The sequence below is a fragment of the Corythoichthys intestinalis genome, chromosome 16 (assembly GCF_030265065.1).
Source record: "Corythoichthys intestinalis isolate RoL2023-P3 chromosome 16, ASM3026506v1, whole genome shotgun sequence".
In the NCBI taxonomy this organism is placed as follows: Eukaryota; Metazoa; Chordata; class Actinopteri; order Syngnathiformes; family Syngnathidae; genus Corythoichthys; species Corythoichthys intestinalis.
This window is the reverse complement of record NC_080410.1, coordinates 50547792-50572698: the sequence shown is the minus strand read 5'-3', so window position 1 is coordinate 50572698 and position 24907 is coordinate 50547792. Positions and strand designations below refer to the sequence as shown.

Sequence of the window (24907 nt, the reverse complement as noted above, 5' to 3'; positions counted from 1 at the left end):
AAGTGTACTGCTTTAAGATGGCGGCCGTTTATAACGCCCGCATCTAGCTTTTTGTAGATGTGCTGCTAACACTACCAAATCTATATTGTATCTAGTCCTATATAAATGATATCCACCGAAACATTCCATGGATGTGCTTGTAGCAGCTTTTCGGCAGCAGTCAGGTATGTTGTTGTGTTTTTTTATCTTGTTGCATGAGTTGATCTAGAGCCGTGAGTTGAGCATTGGCATTACCCGAGGGGCCGGGTAATGGGAAGCATGATGTTTAGCTACTCTCGCTCCGTTCCGTCCCGAAGACCGCACGGCGCGCTGAGTGTTGTGTACTTCCGCTTTACTTCGCATATTTCAATAATCGGAATTTGGATGTTTGTGAATCGTTCTCGAATCTTCCACGGCCGAATCGCGAATAATCTAAGAATCGGAAATTTTGCACACCTCTAATAGACATATTGTTCTGTCAAACACAACAGTTTCTTTGGCTTAAAATACAGCAGTTTCTTTTAAAGAGGAGTGCAAGAGCAGAAACTGCTTTTTCAGTTTTGTCTGTGTTTTCCGCCATATATAAGTGCTACACTATGCAAATCAGATCAGATTCCAAACATTGAACAAATTGTAGGTGGGTGCTTGTTGTCTTTTCAGCCATTTTAAGCATCACCGCTTGCTTGGCCCACACAGATTCCGCTACATCCTGTTATTGTATAATTCTAGCACAAAAAAAATGTTCCTTCAGATTTACATTAATGGGTAAGTAAGCGTTTAATAGTTAGCCAAACGATTAGGAAGCCTTTGTCCCATGAAATCAGATTAGGAAAAAGGTGCCACCTATGAGCTGCAACCGGGTCCCTTTAAGATAGGCAGCACACTGACCAAATGCATGAGTCCTTTACTGCTTTAATGGCGAGGATTCAGTCTCCTTGCCTGAAGCGCCGGTTCTCTTTTGTTCCCATGACAACGGGGCCTTTATCCTCCCTGCCTGCTGCTCGCTCTGAGCTGTCCACGGCAGCCTCCGGTCCAGCTACTTATGAATATGTGTGATGCTTTTGCTGCTGATGGCAACAAACTGAGCTTCATTGCCTCTATGCATCCAGTCAACACCTCAGTGTTTTGTTCTGCACGTTTAATTTAGGATGGCTCAGACAGGGAGGTGCGTAGACCCGAATCCAACGCTCCTTTAATTCCTTAATGGGATTAATCTCCATTGCCGTAAAGGCTGAGCACCAAATCGGCGCCTATACGAGTGCACCGCTGGCACCACTCAGGAACAGGAGCTCAGAATAGGGAGAACGTTGACGCGGAGCTGCTTGCTTTGATAAGCTGCAAAGCAAACAGATGTGGAATGTTAATGGTACTCATTGGCTGCCATTGACGGCGCTAGAGTTTGTTTTATTGGTAATTTTGTTTCTCCATTACAAGTACTGATTAATAATAAGAACAATGAAAAAAATAGTAATAATTGGGACCTGGTGTCCTCAGCTGTGGACACGACATTTTTGGTCTTATAGCCCACATTTGCATATCGAATATTAATATTGTGGTTTACACAACCCAAAATTTTATGTGTTAGTTCTTTACTGTAGAGCAGGGGTGTCCAAACTTTTTCCAAAGGGGGCCAGATTTGGTGTGGTAAAAATGTGGGGGGCCGACCTTGGCTGACGTCCTTTACGTAGAACAATATATTTTAGCAAGCCGTTCTGTGTGTCACATTTGCTTTGTTATAGGGCTGCAACTCTCGAATATTTTAGTAGTCGATTAATCGATGGACTAGTTTATTCGAATAATCGAGTAATCGGATAAGGAACATGAAAAATTAAAACACTTGAGCTGAGCCTCAAACGATATATATTATTTTTTAAAATGAGGATCTGTGTACAACAAAAGAACAATTGGCTAACTTGGATAGAAAAAGTCTGCTAGCTTAAATGCGATAAAATGCTAAAGTTTTTTTTACAATGCTCTTAACAAGTGGTTCAGACACAAATTCCCACAAAAAACGGCTAAATATACCTCTTTTAAAATCAACCATTACAATGCCACTTCAATTAATCGAATACTCGAAGCAACTAAATTTAGTTGGAATATTTTTTTCCGAATCGAATACTCGAGTTAATGGATTAATCGTTGCAGCACTACTTTAAAAATTATTTTTATTTTTTTTAATTAATAATTTCCACAATTTTGCAACTACCCTTTGTGGCATTCTCTTTCGACTCTCGGGCTCTTGCGAAATACTGCTGCTGTGAAATTAAACGAGCTTCAAGTTGCTTCAATTTCTCGCTACGTATCTACCCTGTAATCTTGTCGTACATGTCAGCGTGTCTTGTTTGGTAATATCGCCTCATATTGAACTCTTTAAAAACAGCGACTGTCTCTTTGCAAATGAGGCAGACGCAGTCGTTGCGTATTTTAGTGACAAAATAGTCCAGTTTCCACCTATCCTTGAAGCGCCAGTCGTTGCAGTCAACTTTTTTATTGTTGATTGTCGCCATTTTAGAAAATTGGGAGTAAAGGGTCACATGTGGTAATGTTGCTTAGAGTGCTGCTCCTTTTAGTGGGTAAATGAGGAGCAGCATATAGTGTTTAAGCTACTTCATATGCTTGTAGCAGTACTGCTGACCAATTTATTAAGTCTGTGTGCGGGCCAGACGTTATTGATTTTATGCCAGAGGCTGGGGGCCGGATGAAATCTGACCACGGGCCGCATTTGGCCCCCGGGCCGGACTTTGGACATGTCTGCTGTAGAGGGATTACACTCTCCGCCTTCCCGGTAAAGTTGATTCAGGGTTCTGGAGAGTAAGGTCTGTTGGGAAGTCGAACCTCGGATTCAGGAGGAGCAGTGTGTTATTTGTCCCGGCCGTGGAACAGTAGGCCAGCTCTCCACCCTTGAAAGTCTCCTTGAGTGTGCATGGGAGTTCGCCTAACCGGTCTACATGTGTATTGTGGATTTGTGGAAGGCGTTCGACCTTATCCCTCAGGGAGTACGGTGTACCGAGCCCCTTGGTAAGAGCTGTTCGGTCCCTGTACGACCGATGCCAGAGTTTGGTCCGGATTGCTGGCAGTAAGTCCAGTAAGACCCAGTTTGTTCTGAGTAAGGGTTGGACTCCGCCAAAATTGACCTTTGCCACAGATTCTGTTCATAATTTTTATGCTCACAATTTTTAGGAGCAGCCGATGCATTGAGAGGCTCTGGTTTGGTGGCATCAGCATTGCATCTCTGCTTTTTGCAGTTGATGTGCTGCTGTTAGCTTCATCAAGCCGTGATCTCCAACTCTCACTGGAACGGTTTGCAGCCAAGTGTGAAGCGGTTGGGGTGTAGATCAGCACTTCCAAATCCGAGATTATAGTCCTCAGTCGCAAAGGGTGGCATGCCGTCCCCGGGTCGGGAATGAGATCCTGCCTTAAGTGGAGGAGTTTAAGTGTTTTGGGGTCTTGTTCACGAGTGAGGGCAGGAGGGAGCGTGAGATCACCAGACAGATCGGTGCAGTGATGCGGACTCTGCACCGGTGCGTTGTGGTGAAGAAGGAGCTTAATTTACCAGTTGAGCTACGTTCCCACCCTTACCTTTGGCTGTGGGTCGTGACCGAAAGAACAAGGTCCCGGGTAAGACTGGCCGAAATGTGGGAGGGACTCTGCGTCGAGCCGTTACTCCTCTGCGTTGAGAGGAGCCACCAGAGGTGGCTCAGGCATCTGGTTCGGACGCCTGCCTGGAGAGGTGATCTGTGTATGTCCCACCGGCGAGAGGCCCCTGGGACGACCCAGGACACGCTGGAGAGACAGTCTCTCGGCTAGCTGGGGAATGCCTTGGAATCCTGCCAGAGGAGCTGGTTGAAGTGGCTGAACTTCACTGCTAATGCTGCTACCCCCGCTATCCGACCCCGGATTAAGCGGCAGATAATGGATGAATGGATAGACAAAATAGTCACTTGCCCTATAAAAGGGGTAACATACTCAGCTTCTGATAACCTCCAATCGACCACGTTCATCACCACTTCATTCAGATTCCAAGATGACCAACACACTCCAGACCACTTTTGCAACATGCTCATCTCTCTCAGCAAAAACCAGAAAATTATAACGCTTCAAGCTGTCAGAAAAAACAAGTGGACCTTAAGCGACACGGTAAGGGTTGAAGAAAACCAAAACCTTGCAATTTAAGGATATGATGTCAGAATGCAACGTCTGATCTGGTCGGGGCCACCGTTCCTCATCAAGCCCTGCTTTTCCATGAATGGTTGTCGGCTTGACACTCCTTTTCCAGGTTTTCTCCCTTGTCTTCCCTGCAGAGACACCTTTTCCCATTGCAGTGCACAAAAAGACTTTGCTGTCACTCTCGATGTCTTTCTATCCAGGGCGACACTGTTAATAATGCAAGAGGATTAGCTGATTTGTGAGCCGGAGGCACTGAGGAGGGTTGGCTTGGGTACCTAGAGGGGAAATGAGCAAAAAGCAGGGCAGGATGGTGTATAGATGGCAGCGCGGTACAGCAGTTGTGGGTGTTTTAAATGATGCGTGCCTGGCAACCATGCTGGCGAGAATCCATCCCCCCGCCCCTGTCTGTTTTGGAGCCGTGACAGGGCTTTAACCGCAGGCGCTCGGGTGATTTGAGGTGGCACCAGAGATGGAGGCGATACGGTGGGGGTACAAAGCAGAAAGGTTGTAGAGTGTCAGCAGGCTGCCACGCAATACCACCCATCACTGAACTGCTATGCCACAATACTATGAAATAACAGTAGCTCCTTTCCAGAAGTATGTGTGACACAGTATTTCTGGTCTTTAGATGACGTCGTTGAAACAGAGCACAGTGGTAAAGATGTGGAAGAACATGCAAATGTTCAGTTAAAGAGATGGCTTGAGTGTCGAGGGCTGAAAAAGACAAGCCGAACTGATCGAGAGTTAGCTTTTTTATCGACACCTTTTTCTTGTGTGCATTGCCTTACGCCACTGACAATGGCATTGTCCTGTTTACCACCATATGCCCTGTCTTTCTTATATATTATATCCCCTGGTTGTCTTACGTCTCTGACCGTTATTGGGGACAATTTACTTTGCTATTTTTGTGTAGCGATCACTTCTCAGTGACAGCCAACAAACACTTTAAATTTTTTCATCAATAACAATCCCTAATTCTATAATTTATTAACACTTCCCCTTACTAAAGTCGTTTTTTTTTTACAACAGAAAATGTAACAGTGGCAGTCAGATACTATTTGGATTTTTTCCAGGTCATTCATTGTCAGACAGAAGCAGCACGGCAAAACACCACGCTAACAAATACGTTTAAAAAATCAAAATGGCTTACCTCTTCGTGCTCTGTAGAACCATGGCCCCCAACAAAATGTTTACTGCATATGAAATGTGAATGGCTTCATCTTGTTGACGTTAAACTGGTCTTTTGGACGTCAGCGCAAGTTGATCCATTCTTCACTTTTTTGGTTTCGGGACACAGATGAAGAAAACGTCCTACAAATGTCGTAATGTCTAGAGTCGTTTCTAAAAGTTCCATAGCAGCAGTGGTTGACCGGCTTGTTCTTTTTTGAAAGATTACTGGACAAAACAAGCAGAAATAACATGAAATGTATGCGAGGGCGTGTCTATAATGTCCCACTTCCGCGTTAAAATGGCAACATTACAGTCTAAAAATAGCATTCATGCGGTACGCTGTTGCGCATGCGCACATTGTGTATATATATGTTTATATGTAAATATATGTGTGTATATACAGTGTATGTATAATATACATGTATGTGTGTGTGAAATATGCTTCTGACCTATGGCGTATACAGTATATGGCGGAAAACACAGACAAGACTAAAAAAGCAGTTTCTGCTCTTGCACCCCTCTTTAAAATAAACTGCTGTATTTTAAGCCAAAAGAACTGTTGTGTTTGATAGAACAATATGTCTATATGCTGCCATAGCAGACTCATGGCGCACTAAGCCTCCGAACAATTTTTAATTTGTCCGTTTTACCATGAAAACCCCCGTTTACAGACGTCACGCAACCGCTTTTGTTTCAACCTAGCAATAAAAAGGTAAGTAATTATATTTATAATTCAAAATGTCTGTCATTTTTAGCTTAGAATAATTAATTGATGTCTAATATTAGTTAAAAAAAACCGACTAAAAAAATTATTCACTTGCATATTTTACTTTTAAACAAATCACGTCGCAATGAAAACTTTGGCATCTGTAAAAAAGTCACAGATATCTACCTTATAATTATTGTAATAATTGTATTTTATTTGTTACTGTCGCATTATCCCCGATATTTTAGATAATAAATAATCGATCCAAACAAAAAAAAATTGAGAAATAACGTTTATAAGGGTAACTATATGAAAAAAAAAATCTCAACCACGCCGTGTTGTCTGCGATTTCTGCATCGTGACCCTTGTTATATCACCATGTTTCACCCATAAAATCCCCCAAAAATCCGGCTGTGGCCATTCACAGCTGTGTCTTGACACTTGGTTACATAGAGTTTTTGGATCAAAACATGGTATGTACGCCATAATATCTCATTAAAATCGTGGCGTCTTTAATTCTGCTCTCGCCTCCAGTTAGGGTTTTGCTGTTTAAAAAATGTTTTTTTTTTAAATACCCTCTTATTCAAAATTTTTCTTCCCCCCAAAAATTGAGATTTTAAGCTTTCCAATGATGTATCACATGTATATCGGGCAATTTTGAAAGTTGGCCAAATTAGGGGTCTCAGAGCGGAACTTGAAGTTACCTGAGTGGTTTCCGCCATATGTGTGTGTGTGTGTGTGTGTGTGTGTGTGTGTGTGTGTGTGTATAGATGTGTATTACATTTTTGCAAAATACGTTTTACTTGTAAATTTTAAAGCAAGTTCTTTTGAGTCATTTTTTTCCTGTGATAATTGTAAGTAACTTTTTTTCATTTGCATCTGTACTCTAACTGAAGTAAAAAAGTGAGTACTTCATCCACTACTGTTCTACAGATGTTATCACATGACTAATTGAGCTCATAGCTTATCTTTTAGCAATCTTTTTGCTAACTTCAGCATTCATTGCGAGCTATTTCATCTCATATCGCTTGCATGTTGCTTATACAAGAGCTTTGTGATGTGCACATTTCCTTTGTTTACATTTATAGACAAACATAAGCGAAAAAGGTTCAAAAAACATTTTCGTATCTCGATACCCGTATTCCACTTTGCTTCGTTTGAAAAAGCTGCGGCAGTATTTGTTATCGTACAAAGAAGAGAAAGCCAAGGCAAGACAATCGTGTCAAAAGCTTGTTAAATTAATTTTCACATCACAATGGATTCTGCATGACACAGTATTTCAACTTTTCTGATTCCGAAAGGCCATATCTGTGAAATTACAGTAGCCTGCCTGTGTGTACTACGGCAACACACAAAAAAAAATATTGTTGAAAGCAGCAGTGGGTAGATTTCTGTTACCATTGCCAGGAAGCAAACCACAAATGTTCCATCAGTACAGGAATTAAAAAGCCATTATTTTTAATTTCCGGTGGATTCTTGAATTGTTCCCCGGGGACAAATAATTCTTCTTTTTCAATTCCATTTAATTGAGATTTTAATCGAGATTCCGATTTGGCTTTGGCAGACTACATTTTTTGTGTATGCTGAAATTTACCACAGTGCAAATGCTGGTCTCATCAAGTCAAATATTTGGCTTTCACCATCATCTAGAACGTTAGCGAGCTACGAAAGGGCACGTTGGCACTAGCGCCGTCGTCATACATAAGCGTGACGCTTCACGGTCGTGCGACTCGGGTGGGCACGTAACGGCAACGCGATTTCAGCATTGGCTAATGAGTGCGCTTTGCCGAACAATGCATAATAGACAATCAGCCCATCCACATTCAGCGTTGTTACAAATGGTCAATTACGCATTGCAGTCTTGTTAAACGCAGTTCCAGCAGCCAGGGACCTACTCGCGCTGGTGCAATCATTATGGCGGACATGAATGTCTGAAACTTAAGGAACTTGAAGATCATAGTCATTTGTCACATATGAAACTAGGAATTATGTAATTGTTCTTACAAGAACTCAAATCGTTAAATAGTGTTGAATCAGCAGAAGATACTCGACTCTTAGTACAGGGATGCCTTGAGATACGAGGGACCAGACTCACAAGTTCTGAGATACCAGCAGATTTTTATTTGTTTTTTGTTTGGACTGAGCCTCAGACTTCATAATGTATTGAGAGAACACGGGGTCGATAAATAAGGGGCCTGCATTGTTGGCGAGGCCGTCAAAGCTGACGGAGTGGAATCACAGACAAAGAGCTTTTTTCGTTGGAAATTCTTGTGAATAAATGCTTAAATCCCTGAATTTTTATAGATATAGATGTAAAACAATCTTGGTTAAAAGCAAAAATAACTGTACAGTTAGCATTTATTTTACGTATATATGTCGAAGTACAATGCTAGTCTGTTAGTAAATATAGCTATTGGCCACCTGATGGAAACGGAGCTTTTCCGGTGCAAATTCTTGTGAGTAAATGCTTAAATCTAGTGAGGCACGATAATACATTTTTCAACCGATATCGATAACCGATAATTTCCTGCCCCGTCCACCCGATAACCGATAACGTCACGCTGATAATTCTATTCAAATATGTATGTAAAATGTTAAAGTATACAAAGATCAAATGTTACTGTGCAAAAATGTAATTTAGTGCTATTTTTTTCCCACATCAAATGTGAACAAGTAGTAAATTCCAACATCTAAACAATGGCAATGACATTGTGTAATGGTAAACTTTTGGCAACAATTACTTAGAGAGTAAACACCCAAGTTGCACAAAAATGTCTTTAAAAGTAAGCCATTCTTAACATATATCACATTACTACACTGCAAAAACACCTCCTTAAAACTAGCAGAATTGGACAAAACTGTTGATTGCGCACATTTGGAGGCTAAATCAAGTATATAATTATCGGATTGCATTATCGGTTGAATTTCGTTTTATCTGGATTATCTGTTATGGTGTTATGGTAAATGGTGTTATACTTATATAGCGCTTTTCCACCTTTCGAGGTGCTCAAAGCGCTTTACACTATCTCACCATCCCCCTACTGGTGACGCAGCACCAGGAGCAACGTGGGGTTAAGTGTCTTGCTCAAGGACACTTAGACGAGTTCATCAGGGTAGAGAATTGAACCCACAACCTCTGGGTTGGGGGACAACTACTCTACCACTGAGCCACGCCACCCCACAATCTGTGTGACGTCATAACTGCCATTATCGGCCGATAATTATCGGTGACCGATATTATCGTGCATCTCTACTTACCGTAATTTCCCGAATATAACGCGCACTTTTTTTCCCCCCAAAATCAACTTGTAAACTCATGGTGCGCATTATAAACGGGTACATGGATGGAGACAGAAATATATATGTATTACATATATATATAAACCGATTTTTTTTCATTGACACGGCCATGTTGTGTTGAAGAAACGTATGCGGCGACCCGTTGCCGACCATTACGGTACGTGACGTCACCATTTTGTTTCGGTAATACTTCACTCTAATCGGCCGAATGATTTCGTCTGTGTTAAATTCTGCTTTTTTCACTCTTCATAAAGCACAGAATTTAGTTTCTTGAACTCATTTGAGTCGACGTTTATTGCAGCTCCGCAATTCGGACCATAACAAATGTAAGGACACACACTTCCTGTGTCCGTCAACTATATCGGTCCCTCGGGAAACTCAAACCCAAATAACAATAGTGCCTTTTGTTACTGTCGTGTTGACCGCGATGAGCGCTCTCGGATTTCCGACTTTCGTTCTCACTTTCATTTTACCGTATCAATCCATGGAAGAAAGATTTATTCATCATGAGGAAACGAGCAAGTTATACAGCAGCCTTTAAAAGAAAAGTCACATGTTTTGTTTTCTCCTAGATTCTGGTAAGTTGGAGAAGTTGTCAAATCATATTATTACCGTAAATATTGTCAGTTTACGGTAATGTTTTGAACTACCAATGTGCTATGCTTGTGCTGTGTTTCACCAGTCAGTAAAATGACATCTCTGTATCTGTACACGAGCTCTGTTTTCTTGTATTCTTCTATTTATTGGTGCTAAAATTAGGGTGCGCGTTCTAAACGGGTACAATAATTTCCCCTAGATTTTACAAGTAAATTTGGGGTGCGCATTATACATGGGTGCGCCTTATATTCGGGAAATTACGGTAAATCCTAGAATATTTCATAGATTTGGACGTGAAACAGTCTCAATTCTTGATTAAAAGCAGAAAAAAGCGTGCATTTAGCCTCTATTTTACGTAAATATGTCAAAATTAGGGCTGTCAAACGATTAAAATTTTTAATCGAGGTAATTACAGCTTAAAAATTAATTAATCGCAATTAATCGCAATTCAAACCATCTATAAAATATGCCATATTTTTCTGTAAATTATATATATTCTGTAAATTGTTGGAATGGAAAGATAAGACACAAGATGGATATATACAGTGGGGAGAACAAGTATTTGATACACTGCCAATGGGAAAATCCATTGGCAGTGTATCAAATACTTGTTCTCCCCACTGTACATTCAACATACGGTACATAAGGACTGTAGTGGGCATTTCACTCTACTGTCATTTAAATCTGTCTATGCTGTCCTCACTCCGAAGCGTCTACTTTTTCCAAAGCTAGACAGCTAGTGAACGACGCCTTAATAATCAGACTTCTTCCTAATAAAATAGCCTCAAACCATTGTCCTCTTTAGACCGTCATAAAACTACAAAAAAAAAAGTACACAAGCATTGCATTAGCAACCACGTTAGCTTAGCACGCTATACAGGTTCACTAAACATAAACAAAAAGCGTCTCATACAAAAAATACATAATATGTACATTCTTTACAACAACCATACTTACGGACAAATCTTGTCCAAGGATCATATAAGCACAACATTACAACGTAGGCGTCAGCCCGAGACGTCGTGCAGCTATATGAACTGGCAAGAAAAAAATAAACCATGTCGCAAAGCGACCACAAGAGTTCGCTGTTGTGCTGCAGCACAAAAAGCCTTGCTGTAAAACTTACCAAAAGGCAGAATACTGTCTGAGCGGGACATGTGCGTTAATTGCGTCAAATATTTTAACGTGATTAATTTAAAAAATTAATTACCGCGCGTTAACGCGATAATTTTGACAGCCCTAGTCAAAATACAATGCTAGTCTGTTAGTAAATGTAGCTAGTGGCCGCCTGATGTAAACAGAACCTTTCTGGTGAAAATTCTGGTGAATAAATGCTTAAATCCCCGAATTCTTTATAGATATGGATGTAAAACAGTCTCGATTAATGGTTAAAAGAAAAAAAAAAACCAAAACGTGCAGTTAGCATTTATTTTACGTAAATATGTCGAAGTACAATGCTAGTCTGTTAGTGAATGGAGCTAGCGGCCGCCTGATGTAAACAGAGCTTTTCTGGTAAAAATACTTGTGAATAAATGCTTAAATCCCTGAATTCTTATAGATATGAACGTAAAACAGTCTCGATTCTTGGTTAAAACAACAACAACAAAAAACCCGTAAAGTTAGCATTTATTTTACGTAAATATTGCGAACTATGCCAATGCTGTAGCGTCAAATTTCTCCCATTGATTTTTTTTCACAACATTTCAAAATGCATGCATGGTATGACAAACATAATCATTACCTTGAATCCTCGAACAAATCACTCCTGAGACAATCCTTCCTGTTTGTATGTGGTACAGCTTTTGTACTTTTTCAACCTTAATCCGGTGTTGGATTGCTGCATGTGACCGACTGCTAATAAATGAAGCGAAGTGTTGGACGGCCCCCTTCGGGAAGGCTTGACGCAGTGAAAGGGGAATGCGTTATGTCAATACATTATGAAGTCTATGATTTGAACTAACTATCAATTGGTTAATCGATTAGTTAAATAATCGATAGCTGTAACCTTAGTTGGAACGGATTCATGGCATTTCCAACCATAAAAACAGAATGTTGATTTGAGATACAAATTATTTGAATGTAGTGTGGTCGAACTGAACAAGAAAAAGACTCATTTGGAAGAAAATAAAGAAGTACAGACAAAAGATTTTCAACATTTTTATATTAGTATGTCGTTTGCTGGCTCTACATAAGAGACGAGTTCAATAATTGTGGGGCAGGACCCAAAAGAGGCGAAATGGGTCAATTTTATTGGGTCACAGAGTAAAAGCCCGAAAGCTATTTTCTAGACACAAACAAGCCCCGGAATTCATATCTGTTGCTTAGCGTATGTCGATTCAATTGAGTACATTTGGAACCCTGGGAGGAACCGAATTTCTATTTTAGGAATTGCAGTATGACATAACTAGAAAAAATGGGAAAGCGACCACAAGTCTATTTATTTCAATTGAGACGGGACCAAGAAAACGGTCTAAATTTAACTCGAGTCGAAATAAAGAGTTGAATTGTCCTGTTCCCGCTGTGAAATCGGAAGATGAGGGAAGTGGAACGGAGCGATGAGAGAATGGAGAGGGTCGGTCGGTATGACACTGGGGAAGAGAGGCAAAAGTGTGTGAGAGCAAGAGGGAGCCAGCCTGGAAAAGCGTGTGCTCAGCTGTGAGATGAGACCTTTGCGTGCCCACAGGGGGAGAGAAAGAGAGGACCACGACTCTTGTGTCAGCGCGCACCCTCATTGTGCTGCCATGCTCATTCACCCTTCTCCCCAGGGCGGCATTCAAATCTGCCACGCTTAATTATTACGCCTTGGAAGGCAGACAGCCTCTCAATCTACATGGACATTTTTGTATTTCTGGACAAATGCTTTCTGAACACCCAGCGTACCCTTGGCTTACCCCACATTTTCGTAGCCTGCTATTTAACTGCAGCGATGGAATATTTTCATAATTGAGTGTCCTACAAACTTTCCCATTGAGAAATCCTGTAAGAATTGGGCTTAGCCTTATGTTCTATTGCAGTGTTTTTCAACTGGGTTGCCGCGGCACACTAGAAATCATCCAATGTCGCATTTATAATCATATGTATATACAGTCCTGGACAAAAGTCTTGTCGCTTATCCATTTTGTAGAAACCAAATTCTGACCCTACCATCCGAATGTCGCAGCAGAAATCGAGACTCATCAGACCAGGCAGCGTTTTTCCTATCTTCTATTGTCCAATTTCGATGAGCTTGTGCAAATTGTAGCCTCAGTTTCCTGTTCTTAGCTGAAAGGAGTGGCACCCGGCGTGGTCTTCTGTGGCTGTAGCCCATCTGCCTCAAAGTTCAACGTACTGTGCGTTCAGAGATGCTCTTCTGCTACCTTGGTTGTAACGGGTGGTTATTTGAGTCACCGTTGCCTTTCTATCAGCTCGAACCAGTCTGGCCATTCTCCTCTGACCTCTGGCATCAACAAGGCATTTCCGCTCACTGGATATTTTTTCTTTTTCGGACCATTCTCTGTAAACCCTAGAGATGGTTGTGCGTGAAAATCCCAGTAGATCAGCAGTTTCTGAAATACTCACACCAGCCCTCCTGGCACCAACAACCATGCCATGTTCAAAGTCACTCAAATCACCTTTCTTCCCCATACTGATGCTCGGTTTGAACTGCAGGAGGTGGTCTTAAACCATGTCTACATGCCTAAATGCACTGAGTTGCCGCCATGTGATTGGCTGATAAGAAATTAGGTGTTAACGAGCTGTTGGACAGGTGTACCTAATAAAGTGGCCGGTGAGTGTATTTCTTTCTCTGAAAAAAGATTTATCATTTGACGCAGACATCAAGGTCAAATTTTGGCGAGACAAAAGTTTTGTCGCCTACAGAAAGTCGTGTGAAAATTGAACAAAAAATGTACTTCAAATACAAAAATGTTAGCACTGTCAAACGATTAAAATGTTAAATCGAGTTAATTACACCTTAAAAATGAATTAATCGTAATTAATCGCAATTCAAACCATCTATAAAATATGCCATATTTTTCTGTGAATTATTGTTGGAATGGAAAGATAAGACAAGACGGATATATACAACATACGGTACATAAGTACTGTATTTGTTTATTATAAAAATAAATCAACAAGATGGCATTAACATTATTAACATTCTGTTAAAGCGATCCACGAATAGAAAGACTTGTAGTTCTTAAAAGATAAATGTTAGTACAAGTTCTAGAAATTTTATATTAAAACCCCTCTTAATGTTTTCGTTTTAATAAAATTTTCAATCAAAAAATAAACTAGTAGCTCGCCATTGTTCATGTCAATAATTACACAATGCTCACTGTGCTGAAACCCATAAAATCATTTGCACCCAAGCGCCAGCAGAGGGCGACAAAACACAAGTAACAAGTGGACATTACACTGTGCTGTCATTTTAATCTGTTTGAGTGGGGCATGTGCGTTAAATACGTCAAATGTTTTAACGTGATTAATTAAAAAAACTAATTACCGCCCTTTAATGCGATAATTTTGACAGTCCTAAAACCAAATGTTTTGTTTATTGTTTGAGCGTTGCTGGCGAGATCCAGACCGACGAGAGGCAGGCAAAGCTCGGGGGGAATCAGGCGTGGAGATCCGACAAGGGGCGTGCGTAAACAGGTCCTGGGACAAAAGCAAAAATCGTGAGCTGAGAGTAGAAGACAAAAATGTAAGTAAGGCGGGATACAACTGACAGCAGGGCTAGACGAGTTGATCTGGCGACGTGATGGTGCGTCTGCTGGTCTTTTAAAGCTGGCTGATTGTAACTGCTCACAGCTGCGGCCGCTCCACCCGTCTAACCTGTAATTAGAAAGGAGGGCAGAGGCCCTAACAGATTCATACAATTTATTGATAAAGTCATCAGGAACATCAAAGAAAGCAGTCTTGCATGCCTCCCAGAGTTCATCAACATTCTTGGGTTTCGTCTTCCATGCTTCCTCTTTCATCCTACCCCAGACATGCTCAATGATGTTCATGTCTGGTGACTGGGCTGGCCAGTCCTGGAGGATCTTTATCTTATTTGCCTTGAGGAACTTTGAGGTAGATTTGTGGGTAGATTTGTGAGGTAGAGACTTGGGAAGCGCCATCCTGCTGCAGAATTTGTCCCTTTTTACAGTACGGAATGTAAGAGGCAGCAAAGAGGCAGCTAAGATTTGTTGCTATTTCACCCTGCAGATCTCTCAGGGTGCAGACAATTAAAAAACTGTGTGGCATTTGCCAAGGCCCACAGCCTGTCAAAAGGATGGACGCTGGAAAAGTGGCAAAAGGTGGATTTTTCAGATGAATCTTCCATTGAATTACACCACAGTCGCCGCAAATATTGCAGGAGACCTACTGGAGCCCACATGAATCTGAGATTCACTCAGAAAACAGTGAAGTTTGGTGATAGCAAAATTGTGGTCTGGGGTTAGATCCAGTATGGGGGTGTGTGAGAGATCTGCAGGGTGGAAGGCAACATAAATAGTCTGGAATACCAACAAATCTTAGCTGCCTCTTACATTCCTAACCATAAAAAGGGACAAATTCTGCAGCAGGATGGTGCTCCATCGCATACTTCAATCAAGATCCTCCAAGACCGGCCAGCCCAGTCACCAGACATGAACATCATTGAGCATGTCTGGGGCAGGATGAAAGAGGAAGCATGGAAGACGAAACCCAAGAATGTTGCTTAACTCTGGGAGGCATGCAAGACTGCTTTCTTTGATGTTCCTGATGACTTCATCAATAAATTGTATGAATCCTTGCCGAAGCCCATGGAAGTCATACAAAATATTAAATTTGGATCTCACAGCACCATTACTTAATTCGCTTATGTTATGCAACATATTTTTGTATTTGAAGTCCCATTTTTTTTTGTTGAATTTTCACACTACTTTCTGTAGGCGACCAAACATTTGTCTTGCCAAAATTTGACCTTTATGTCTTCATTAAATGATGAATCTTTTTTCAGTGAAACAAATATATTTTTGTACATTCAACATCACTTGGGAGGGTCTTAGCTTTCATATGAGCCATTTCTGAAACCAATTGAATCATTAAGAGTCAGGTTATTAGCAATTGTTTCTACAAAATGGATAAGCGTCAAGATTTTTTGTACCTGAAACTGGAAGAATTTCAAGTTGGCGTTTGCATCCTTGAATTTAATGAATAACCGTGAGTTTTGTCTCCTGTGTGCAGGCAGCGGATTGATGGGAAATTCCTCGGCCTCCTTCATGGGGACCTTTTTGGCTAGCAGTCTGGGCTCTCCCCCTTCCCACCCGTCACACCATTCCCGGCCGCCTTCCTCGCCTTCCTCGCCCTCCTTCCGGGGCGGACCCCATGCCAGCGCGTCGCAAATCTGGTTCTCTCATTCGCATGAAGGTATTGTATGCATAAACACACACACACCTAATTCTATCCCTCCGGGTGCCATTGTTCTTTATTTTTAGGCTGTGATTGCACGGCACGTCTTGTCATTGGCAGGCTAGCACCCTTTTACTTAAATCAAATAGGCCCGGGGCCCAGGATGTTTGAGACGGAAAGCAAGTGCCACGATTTCTGGCCCGGGCCACGAGAGTCAAAAGTTCAGCCGGGGAATCTTGAGGCATTGGCGTCCGCTGAAACGCTTCTGGTAAAAAAAAAAAAAAGCACAGCCTAGCAAAACACTTTGCCAGTCGTCTCTCCCAACGCTCAGCATCAAAACAACACAGTACATGTGAATTTTTCAAACTGTACTTCTGTTGTATGATATCAAATCTGCTTCCCATCATATGATAAAAACGTTCATTTCCTCTAATATAGTGTTCTCATCACACTTTGCCGTTGCGTAGTGTCTGGTGTGCAGTGGAAAAACATCCACTTTCACCTAATTGATGTAAAAATGTTTTTTGAAAATGAAGCTGCAACTGTGCAAAATCTGGTGCATGTGCTGTCCGATGGTTGCGTAACCATAGAATATTCTTCCATACTAGTAGGTGTCAATAGTAGGGGTGTGCCATCTTGGGAACCCATGATTCCATTCGATTACGATTCAGGGTGCTACGATTCGATTATGATTACAAGAGGCTACGATTTGATTATAAATCGATTATTTATGACCCCCCCCCCTCCCTATTAGCTGCTAATGTTTTGTACATTTGTTACAAAAACCGTTAAAAAAAAAAAAAAAAGCCTCGCAGGCTTAAGTAAACGACTATTTCAGTATCAAGTTAACAGTTAAAAACAATAAATAACATACTCAAATCCCCATTCTGTATCAGCAGCTTTAAACTACATTCAATTAATTTAATGTTGTCAATCAACCGTTAAAGTTGTTAAAATTGCTCCTGTTATTCCATAATTTCCCTTTGGTCTACTTTCGACATGTGAAAGTTTTAATACTATTTTAAAGATAAATTCAAGTCAATATTTTACCGATTTAGGAGTATTTTAGATAAAAAGTTAATTAGGTTCGCTTGGAAGGTTCGCTACAACAGCCTTGCAGGGAAGTCTACTGCTTTAAGATGGCGGCCGTTTACTAACGCCCGCATCTAGCTGTATGTAGATGTGCTGCTAACGCTACCGAATCTATATTGTATCTAGTCCTATATAAATGATATCTACCGTAACATTATGAGGATGTGCTTTGTAGCAGCTGTCGGCAGAAGTCAGGTATGTTGTTGTGTTTTTTTATCTCGTGGCATGAGTTGATTATTGGCATTACCCGATGGGCCGGGTAATGACAAGCATGATGTTTAGCTACTCTCGCTCCGTTCCTCATTGCGTCCCGAAGACCGCGCAGCGCGCTGAGTGTGTTTTACTTCCGCTTTACATGACACTTTTCAATAATCGTAATTTGGATGTTTGTGAATCGTTCTCGAATCTTCCACGGCCGAATCGCGAACAATCTAAGAATCGGAAATTTCGCACACATCTAGTCACGGTATTGACGACGATCACGATTATCAATGCATCGTGCATTCCTGATTAATAAAGCAGCCAAACAAATTTACCGTTTTGGCCCAAATATAAGACGGCCCTGATTACAAGACGACCCCCTCTTTTTCAAGACTCAAGTTTGAAAAAAGATTTTTTGAACACCAAATTAATTTTTATACAGAAAATAATTACAGTACATCCGAAACAAATGATTATAACAATATATTTGAGAGAAAACGCATGTTATTTTGCCTCATTCAAATCTTAACCCATAAGAACCCAGACCCATTTTTCCTTGCATGAAAATTATGTGGTGTATACCACAGACCAAGTGGACCACATGAAACACATTTTTGATGTTTTTTTCAAAATAAAAGTTTTTCATACCATAGATCTGCATTGTTACATATTTGCCACATTGGGCGTTAGTAGTAAAGATGTTCTTAATTTAACAGTAAGTAAACATGACCATTTTTAGTGCTCAGCAACATGTAAACTGCCTTTTTATTTGCATTTTAACAACACATATCAAAGCTCTGACTTTAATAACAAGATTTAACATAAAATTATTTAGCTTTGCTTAGTGTAAAAAAATAAATATTGGAATTGTATCAAAAATAAATAATACTGCTTATTTTGGGGCATTTAACAAGCTACCATGGGTACAGAGAACGGAACAACAAACCTGTAAACATTAGATGTGCAAATAAATAAAAATGCTGATGAGAAATAGAACCCACATCATCAGCACCATGTCTGAAAAATGTTCAAAGTTCGTTCCTCTGTTGAGTATCGGACAAGCCTTTTAGCCTATGCCAAATGGTAAAACTTGAAACAGTTTCGTTCCTCGGTGAGGCAAAGACACACATCACATTTCTCACAGAGGGTGGTAGTTGCGTAAACTTTGCAGAGTTTGCAGCGTCCACGTTTTTCACATTTCAGATGCCAGTGTGCAACTTGATCAAAGCGAACATCATCTGGAACTCCAACACGAACTCTCTTGGGGGGTGGGGGTGGTGACGGAGATGCTTCGCTAAGTGATGGTCGGCCTCTTCGTGTCTGCGTAAGAATGAGGCTAGTGGCAACTTCCGCCTGGAAGCTCTTTTGTCGCAGTGTATTTTTGACACCAAGTAGTTTACAGTCACGGCGGTAGATCAACCCTGCATTAACCAGACCTAACATGATGCTGTGCCAGAACAAGTACAGGTACCACCTCCGTGACCTCATGTGGTACTTGCACCTTGCAATGCATCCATCAAGGAGATCTACTCCTCCCATGAGCGTGTTGTACTCCCTTACAATGTGTGGCCATCTGACCTCTAAAAATTTCTTGTCTGCTTTGCTCCAGCGTCGGACGGTATCTTGAGGCTCAACTACACAGTAGGATGAGATCAAGGTAACAGATTTGTTGTCATACCACTTGACAATGGCCAGCCTTTCTTCTTTTTTCCACCTTGGCGTCAATAGATCCTCTTCCTGTCTTGGCAAGACTTTTCTCATCTTCAAGCTGACACCCAGCCAAGCGATTGCCACGCAGAGTTCCCACAAAGTAGATCTTTCGTTGAAGAAGGTTGAGCACCAGCGGTGCTGAAGAAAAAAGATTGTCGGCAAACACTTTGTAATTCTGGTCTGACGGAAGAGTTTCACAAAGCTTGACCACGACAAAATCATAAAAGATTCCTGAGGAAGAACAGCGACTCCAAATTTTAAACCCCCAAGGATGGGGCTTGCCCTTCACATACTTTCTTATTAGACTGTGTGTCCCTCTGAATGACACCATTTGCTCATCAATCGAGTTGTGCTCTTCCGGAGTGATATCCAGACATTGTTTGCGAAACATATCCAACCATGGCCGGATCTTCCAACACTTATCTTCTGCTTGCCTGATTGATAAGTCAGTGTGGTCAGTGAAATATAAATTGACCAGCAGGTTCTGAAAACGATTATGTGACATGACCTCAGCAACCATGGGACATCTTGTGTCATTTTCCCAGTACGCACAATTTCCTGTCAGTTGACAAAGACCCATTCGCAGTTAAAGACCAATCATGATTTCCAGTTCTTTTACAGTGGTGTTCACATTGTTTTGCTTTTCCGACTTTTGTACACTGTACAAATGTGTTTGTTCTTTGAGTAATTCAAGCATTTCTGTTGTTATGAACTTTCTAAAGTACTCAAGAGGACTACGAAGAATGTCTGGAGGTGTGACATGTAGTCCTTTGAATGTGCACTCAGGGGTTTCAAAAGGTTTGCTCCTCCAAGAAAGGTGTTTTCTACCTTGGACAGTTCCTTCTGCTTCTTGTTTTTTTGCCTAGGTTGGACCTATTTTATTTTAATTCACTATTGCCTAATTCATAACACTGACTTGACTCGTCACTCTCCATGTCTTTCTTGGTAGGATTGTAAAGAGGGTTATCAGGGACTTCATCTGAGCTATCCATTTGCATTTTTGTGGGATCAGCATAAGATAGTAAATTGTAAAAATTGTTTTGTAACACAAATAAAATACTTCACCATTATTTTATATTTTTGTTCGGTCAGTACACTTTTGACAAGCAGAACATATATGAACTGAATATAACAGATACTACTAAATTAATTCGGTGGATTATTACCATTTCTGCTATTGTGACAAATAGGTCACATCAATCTCTTCATTCTGATTTTGGGGCTGAAAGCCCGATGTGACATTTATGTCACAGCGATATTTCCCACTTTGGTTTGATATTAATTTATTCAATAAATATGGTGAGACCAAGTTGAATGTAAGGTAGGACATGTTATCAAAGCATTACAAGTGTCAAACGACTTTGAAATTACCTGTAGTATCAAATAACAACTTTTTGAAATTGTCTGGTTCCTTGAAGTCAGCACACCAGCAGAACCACCATTTTGGAGAGACTACTTCCTGACAGAGCCACATGATTATCACATGATCTTCACAACAGGATGTTCCGTATGTGCCGCTTAGGGTTTTAATGAGTTGAAGTCAGACATAAAGCTTTATATCAAAGAGACTGAGGCGTTCAAAGTGTTTGTGACCCTGGCGCCACCGTGGGTTCTTATGGGTTAATATCTGAATATTTAAATATAAACACTAAAGTGCAATCACATTCGTAAATGAATGGCTTCTGGTTTTTGAAATGTAAATAAACCAATCTATGTGATAAAACAACAAAATTGCAATAACTGCATTAGAGCTGAAACGAAAACTCGAGCAACTCGAGTAACTCGAGTTTAAAAACTGATCTGAGTAATTTTATTCACCTCGAGTAATCGTTTAGTTTGACAGCTCTAAGCATCACGTTTTGCTCGGACTACTTTTAATGCGGGACAACGCGTAGATGTCACGTGCGTAGAGGAAGAAGCAAAAAAAAAAACTTACTGCAACCGACAGCCGTTACAAACGACGCCGACGTTGCTAAATACTAGCCCGCACGATGCTACGTTGGCAGCAGGTAGCGTCTGATGAGTGTCATAGAGATCACATGTATGTTGAACTAGATGCGAAATGACAGACTCGGCTGCGTCTGGGCAGCGTTAGTAAACAGCTGCCATCTTAAAGCAGTAGAGCGCTAATAAAGAGCGCTAAGCGCTAATAAAAAAGATTAATGTCAATGTACCTTGCTAACGTAACGTTAGCCCTGCGGAGGGCTAGGTTTCTATTAATTATGACCACTTTCGATCCGTGGCTAACGTGTCTTACATACAGGCTTTAACATAACATAGCGTTGTGGAGTGATGAGGGTGTAAAATATAAACTCAATAATGCTAACTATCAATTTTCAGTAGTCATTGCTGGATAAAACACCAAATAGCACTGGTCCCTAATGTGCACCAATACAGCCTGTATCATATATTTATTTTGAACACTGCAAAAACTTCAAATCCTATCAGGACTTAGAGTTTAGACTAACTTAAAACTTAACTAGAACTTAAAAATGGCTTGACACAAATAGAAATTCAATAGAAACACGTGGGAAAAAAATCCTAACTTTTAAGTGATGTGTGTTATCAAGCGTAACGGCATTTTTAGGTAAGATATATGTATATATATATATATATATATATTTTTTTTTAAATAAGATCTACAAGTTTTTTGAGTTAAGCAGTGAATTAGTCTTTTTTTTTGTTTTAGTTACATCTGAGATGCAATTGTTGGCTGTTTTCAACAATATACAGTACATCGAAAATAAAGAGATTGATTGACTGAAAATGGTTCAAGATTAGATGAAATGTCTTGTTTTCTCATGTTTTTTCAAAAAGAAATGTCAAAATTCTGAATTACTCTCAAAATCATGAAATTTTAGGTGTATCAAATGTGATACATTTGGCAGTAAAGGCTTAAAAACAGCGATTGTCTTTTTGCAAATGAGGCAGACACAGTTGTTGGATATTTTACTGAAGAAATAGTCCAATTTCCACCCATCCTTGAAGCCAACTTTCTTTTTTTTTATTGTTGATTATTGCCATTTTAGAAAATTGGAAGTAAAGGTCACACGGGGTAATATTGCTTAGAGTGCTGCTGCCTGTCAGTGGGCAAATGAGGAGCAGCATTTAGTGTGTAAGCTACTTCACATATATTTAACGCAATTAATGCATGCGCTGCACGACCCACTCACGCGTTGTCGCGCTCCATCTGTAATGGCGCCGTTTTGCCTATATAGAGAGCTAAAAGGCAGCGTAAAATGAGTAGAGTGAATTTTGGCAGCGTTTGGAGTCTTATTTTAATTGGCTAAAGCCTTACAATCCCTCTCCCTTCAATTAGAAATATCATGGGAAGCAATGTGGGGAAGCAAGGTAGCAATTGATCTTTTTCTTAACACCTTATGTTATTTCCCAATGCAGAGAAAATATATCAATTGGTAGCACTACGCACAGTCATGGTTCCACTTCCCATCATGCATTTGGGCATGGCCTTCAGTATCATTTACTGAAAGCTCAACAAATACACTAGATGGCAATATTTAGTCACAATATACAAAGTCACAAGTCTTTCTATCCGTGGATCCCTCTCACAGAAAGAATGTTAATAATGTAAATGCCATCTTCAGAATTTATTGTCCTAATAAACAAATACAGTACTTATGTACTTTATGTTGAATGTATATATTCGTCCGAGTTTTATTCATTTTTTTCTTAATGCATTGCCAAAATGTATATGATCGGGAAAAATTATCGGGAATGATAGGAATTGAATCGGGAGCAAAAAAAAAAAAAGCAATCGGATCGGAAAATATCGGGATCGGCAGATACTCAAACTAAAACGATCGGGATCGGTTCGGGAGCAAAAAAACATGATCGGAACAACCCTAATTATAATACCAGTTCATCTAGATAACTTTGTGCTGAGAAAAAAGTACCACTTAATTTTTTTATTTTTATTTTTTAATCAAGCATATTAAGCAGTTACTCACAATGTTACTCATTACTTGGGTATTCTTTTCACTGGATACTTTTTTATTCGTACTTGAGTACATTTTTTGGATGACTAGTTTTACTTTTACTTGAGTAATATTATTTTGAAGTAAAACTAATCTTACTTGTGTAAAAATTTTCGTTACGCTTGCGATCTCTGATGTTATCCCATTTTCGTTTTAGCCAAACTGGTACATTTTTGAGTGCTGTGAAAAAGCACAAATTTAAAAACATTAAAAAAAGAAATAAATAACGGGTCAAATTCTGACTTTGGAGGTCAAATTGCAAGTTGTTTCAAATCTGGAGTTAATTATTTTGGCTCGTCGCGGCCAATCTGTTTTTAATTATGTGATGATGGCGCATCTTCCTTGCACATTTGAAGTTTGACAGACTGCTAGTATTTCAATCATCTCCCTTTTAATTATTTTGAATGACTCCAGCTGTTAGTGAGCAGAGGTGTGGCAGCCCACATAAAGCAATAGTAAGCTTTTCTTTGTTATAATAGCAGTGTGCTTAGCAAAGTGAGTAAAGTTCCAAACTCTTATTATAGATTTTGACTTTACCAGAAGTTAGTTACTTCCATTCGGTTATATCAGTGTGTCTCATTTATTTTCTGTTACCCCCCCAAAGGAAGACTACTGTAAACGGTACCATTTGTCTCTAAAATTATTATTTTAAGTACACCTCTGCATAACATTGTGTATTTTTTATATTAAAGGAAACAAGTAATATAGCTCAACTGAGAATAAAGTATAACTTTATTAACATTGTTTTGTTAGTAACAGAAAAGACTTAAAGGATTTTTTTGTTTTGATTTGACAGAATTAAAAAAAAAAAAAAAAAAAAGTCACATCCAAACTGTAAAAATAAACTCAAGGTACATTTTTTGACCATTTGATACTAAAAGTCAATCAATAAAAACACATTCAAATTGATTAGCATCATTAAGTTACGAAGACAATATTAGTGCTGCAACGATTAATCGATTAACTCGGGTATTCGATTAGAAAAAAAAGATTCAAATTAAATTTTGCTGCTTCGAGTATTTATTTATTTAAAGTGGCGTTGTAATGGTTTATTTTGAAAGTGTTTGCCTATAGTTTTATTTATTTAGGTGGATAAACTGCCCTTTAGTCTGCCTCATTTCACATGGCTGAATCCAGCTGCTTCATGGTAAGACCAACATAAGCCAAGTTTATTTTTGAGCTAATGTTTTTTCTAATGCATTCGTAATTTCAATTATTGGTATATTTAGGCTTTTTTTTGGGGGGGGGGGCATATATGTCTGAACCATTTGTTAGAGCATTTAAGATAGCGGGCTTTTGCTATGTAAGTTAGCCATTGTTCTTTTGTTCTACATAGATCCTTATTTATTTTTTATAACGTTCGAGGCTCAGCTCATGTATTTTTATTTATTTATTTTTTTCCTTATCCGATTACTCGATTATTTGCACTAACTAGTTCATCGATTAATCGACTACTAATTAATCGACGACTAAAATAATCGATAGCTGCAGCCCTAGTTTCAACAATCTGAATAGAAAATAGAGACATTGATTGACTAAAAATGGTTCAATATTAGATTAAATGTCTTGTTTTCTCATGTATATTTATAATTGCTCTCTACCTAAAAATATATATATTTTATCAGATTACTCGATT

General features: G+C 39.8%; 1 protein-coding gene and 1 long non-coding RNA gene across 11 annotated transcripts in view; one reads left to right on the top strand and one right to left on the bottom strand.

The window, feature by feature from the left end:
- LOC130931967 (BAH and coiled-coil domain-containing protein 1) overlaps positions 1–24907 on the top strand; it is a 221457-nt gene that overhangs the window by 107481 nt on the left and 89069 nt on the right. For all 10 annotated transcript variants that reach the window (XM_057861248.1, XM_057861249.1, XM_057861246.1 and 7 more), the window contains one exon: positions 16109–16291. In XM_057861248.1, the coding sequence (XP_057717231.1) occupies positions 16109–16291 (183 nt within the window). The remainder of the gene's footprint in view (positions 1–16108; positions 16292–24907) is intronic.
- LOC130931969 (uncharacterized) lies at positions 14079–20710 on the bottom strand. Its single transcript, XR_009067336.1, has 3 exons — positions 20648–20710; positions 14626–14758; positions 14079–14554 (listed from the first exon to the last, which is right to left on the bottom strand). It is a non-coding gene; the product is annotated as an uncharacterized LOC130931969 (long non-coding RNA).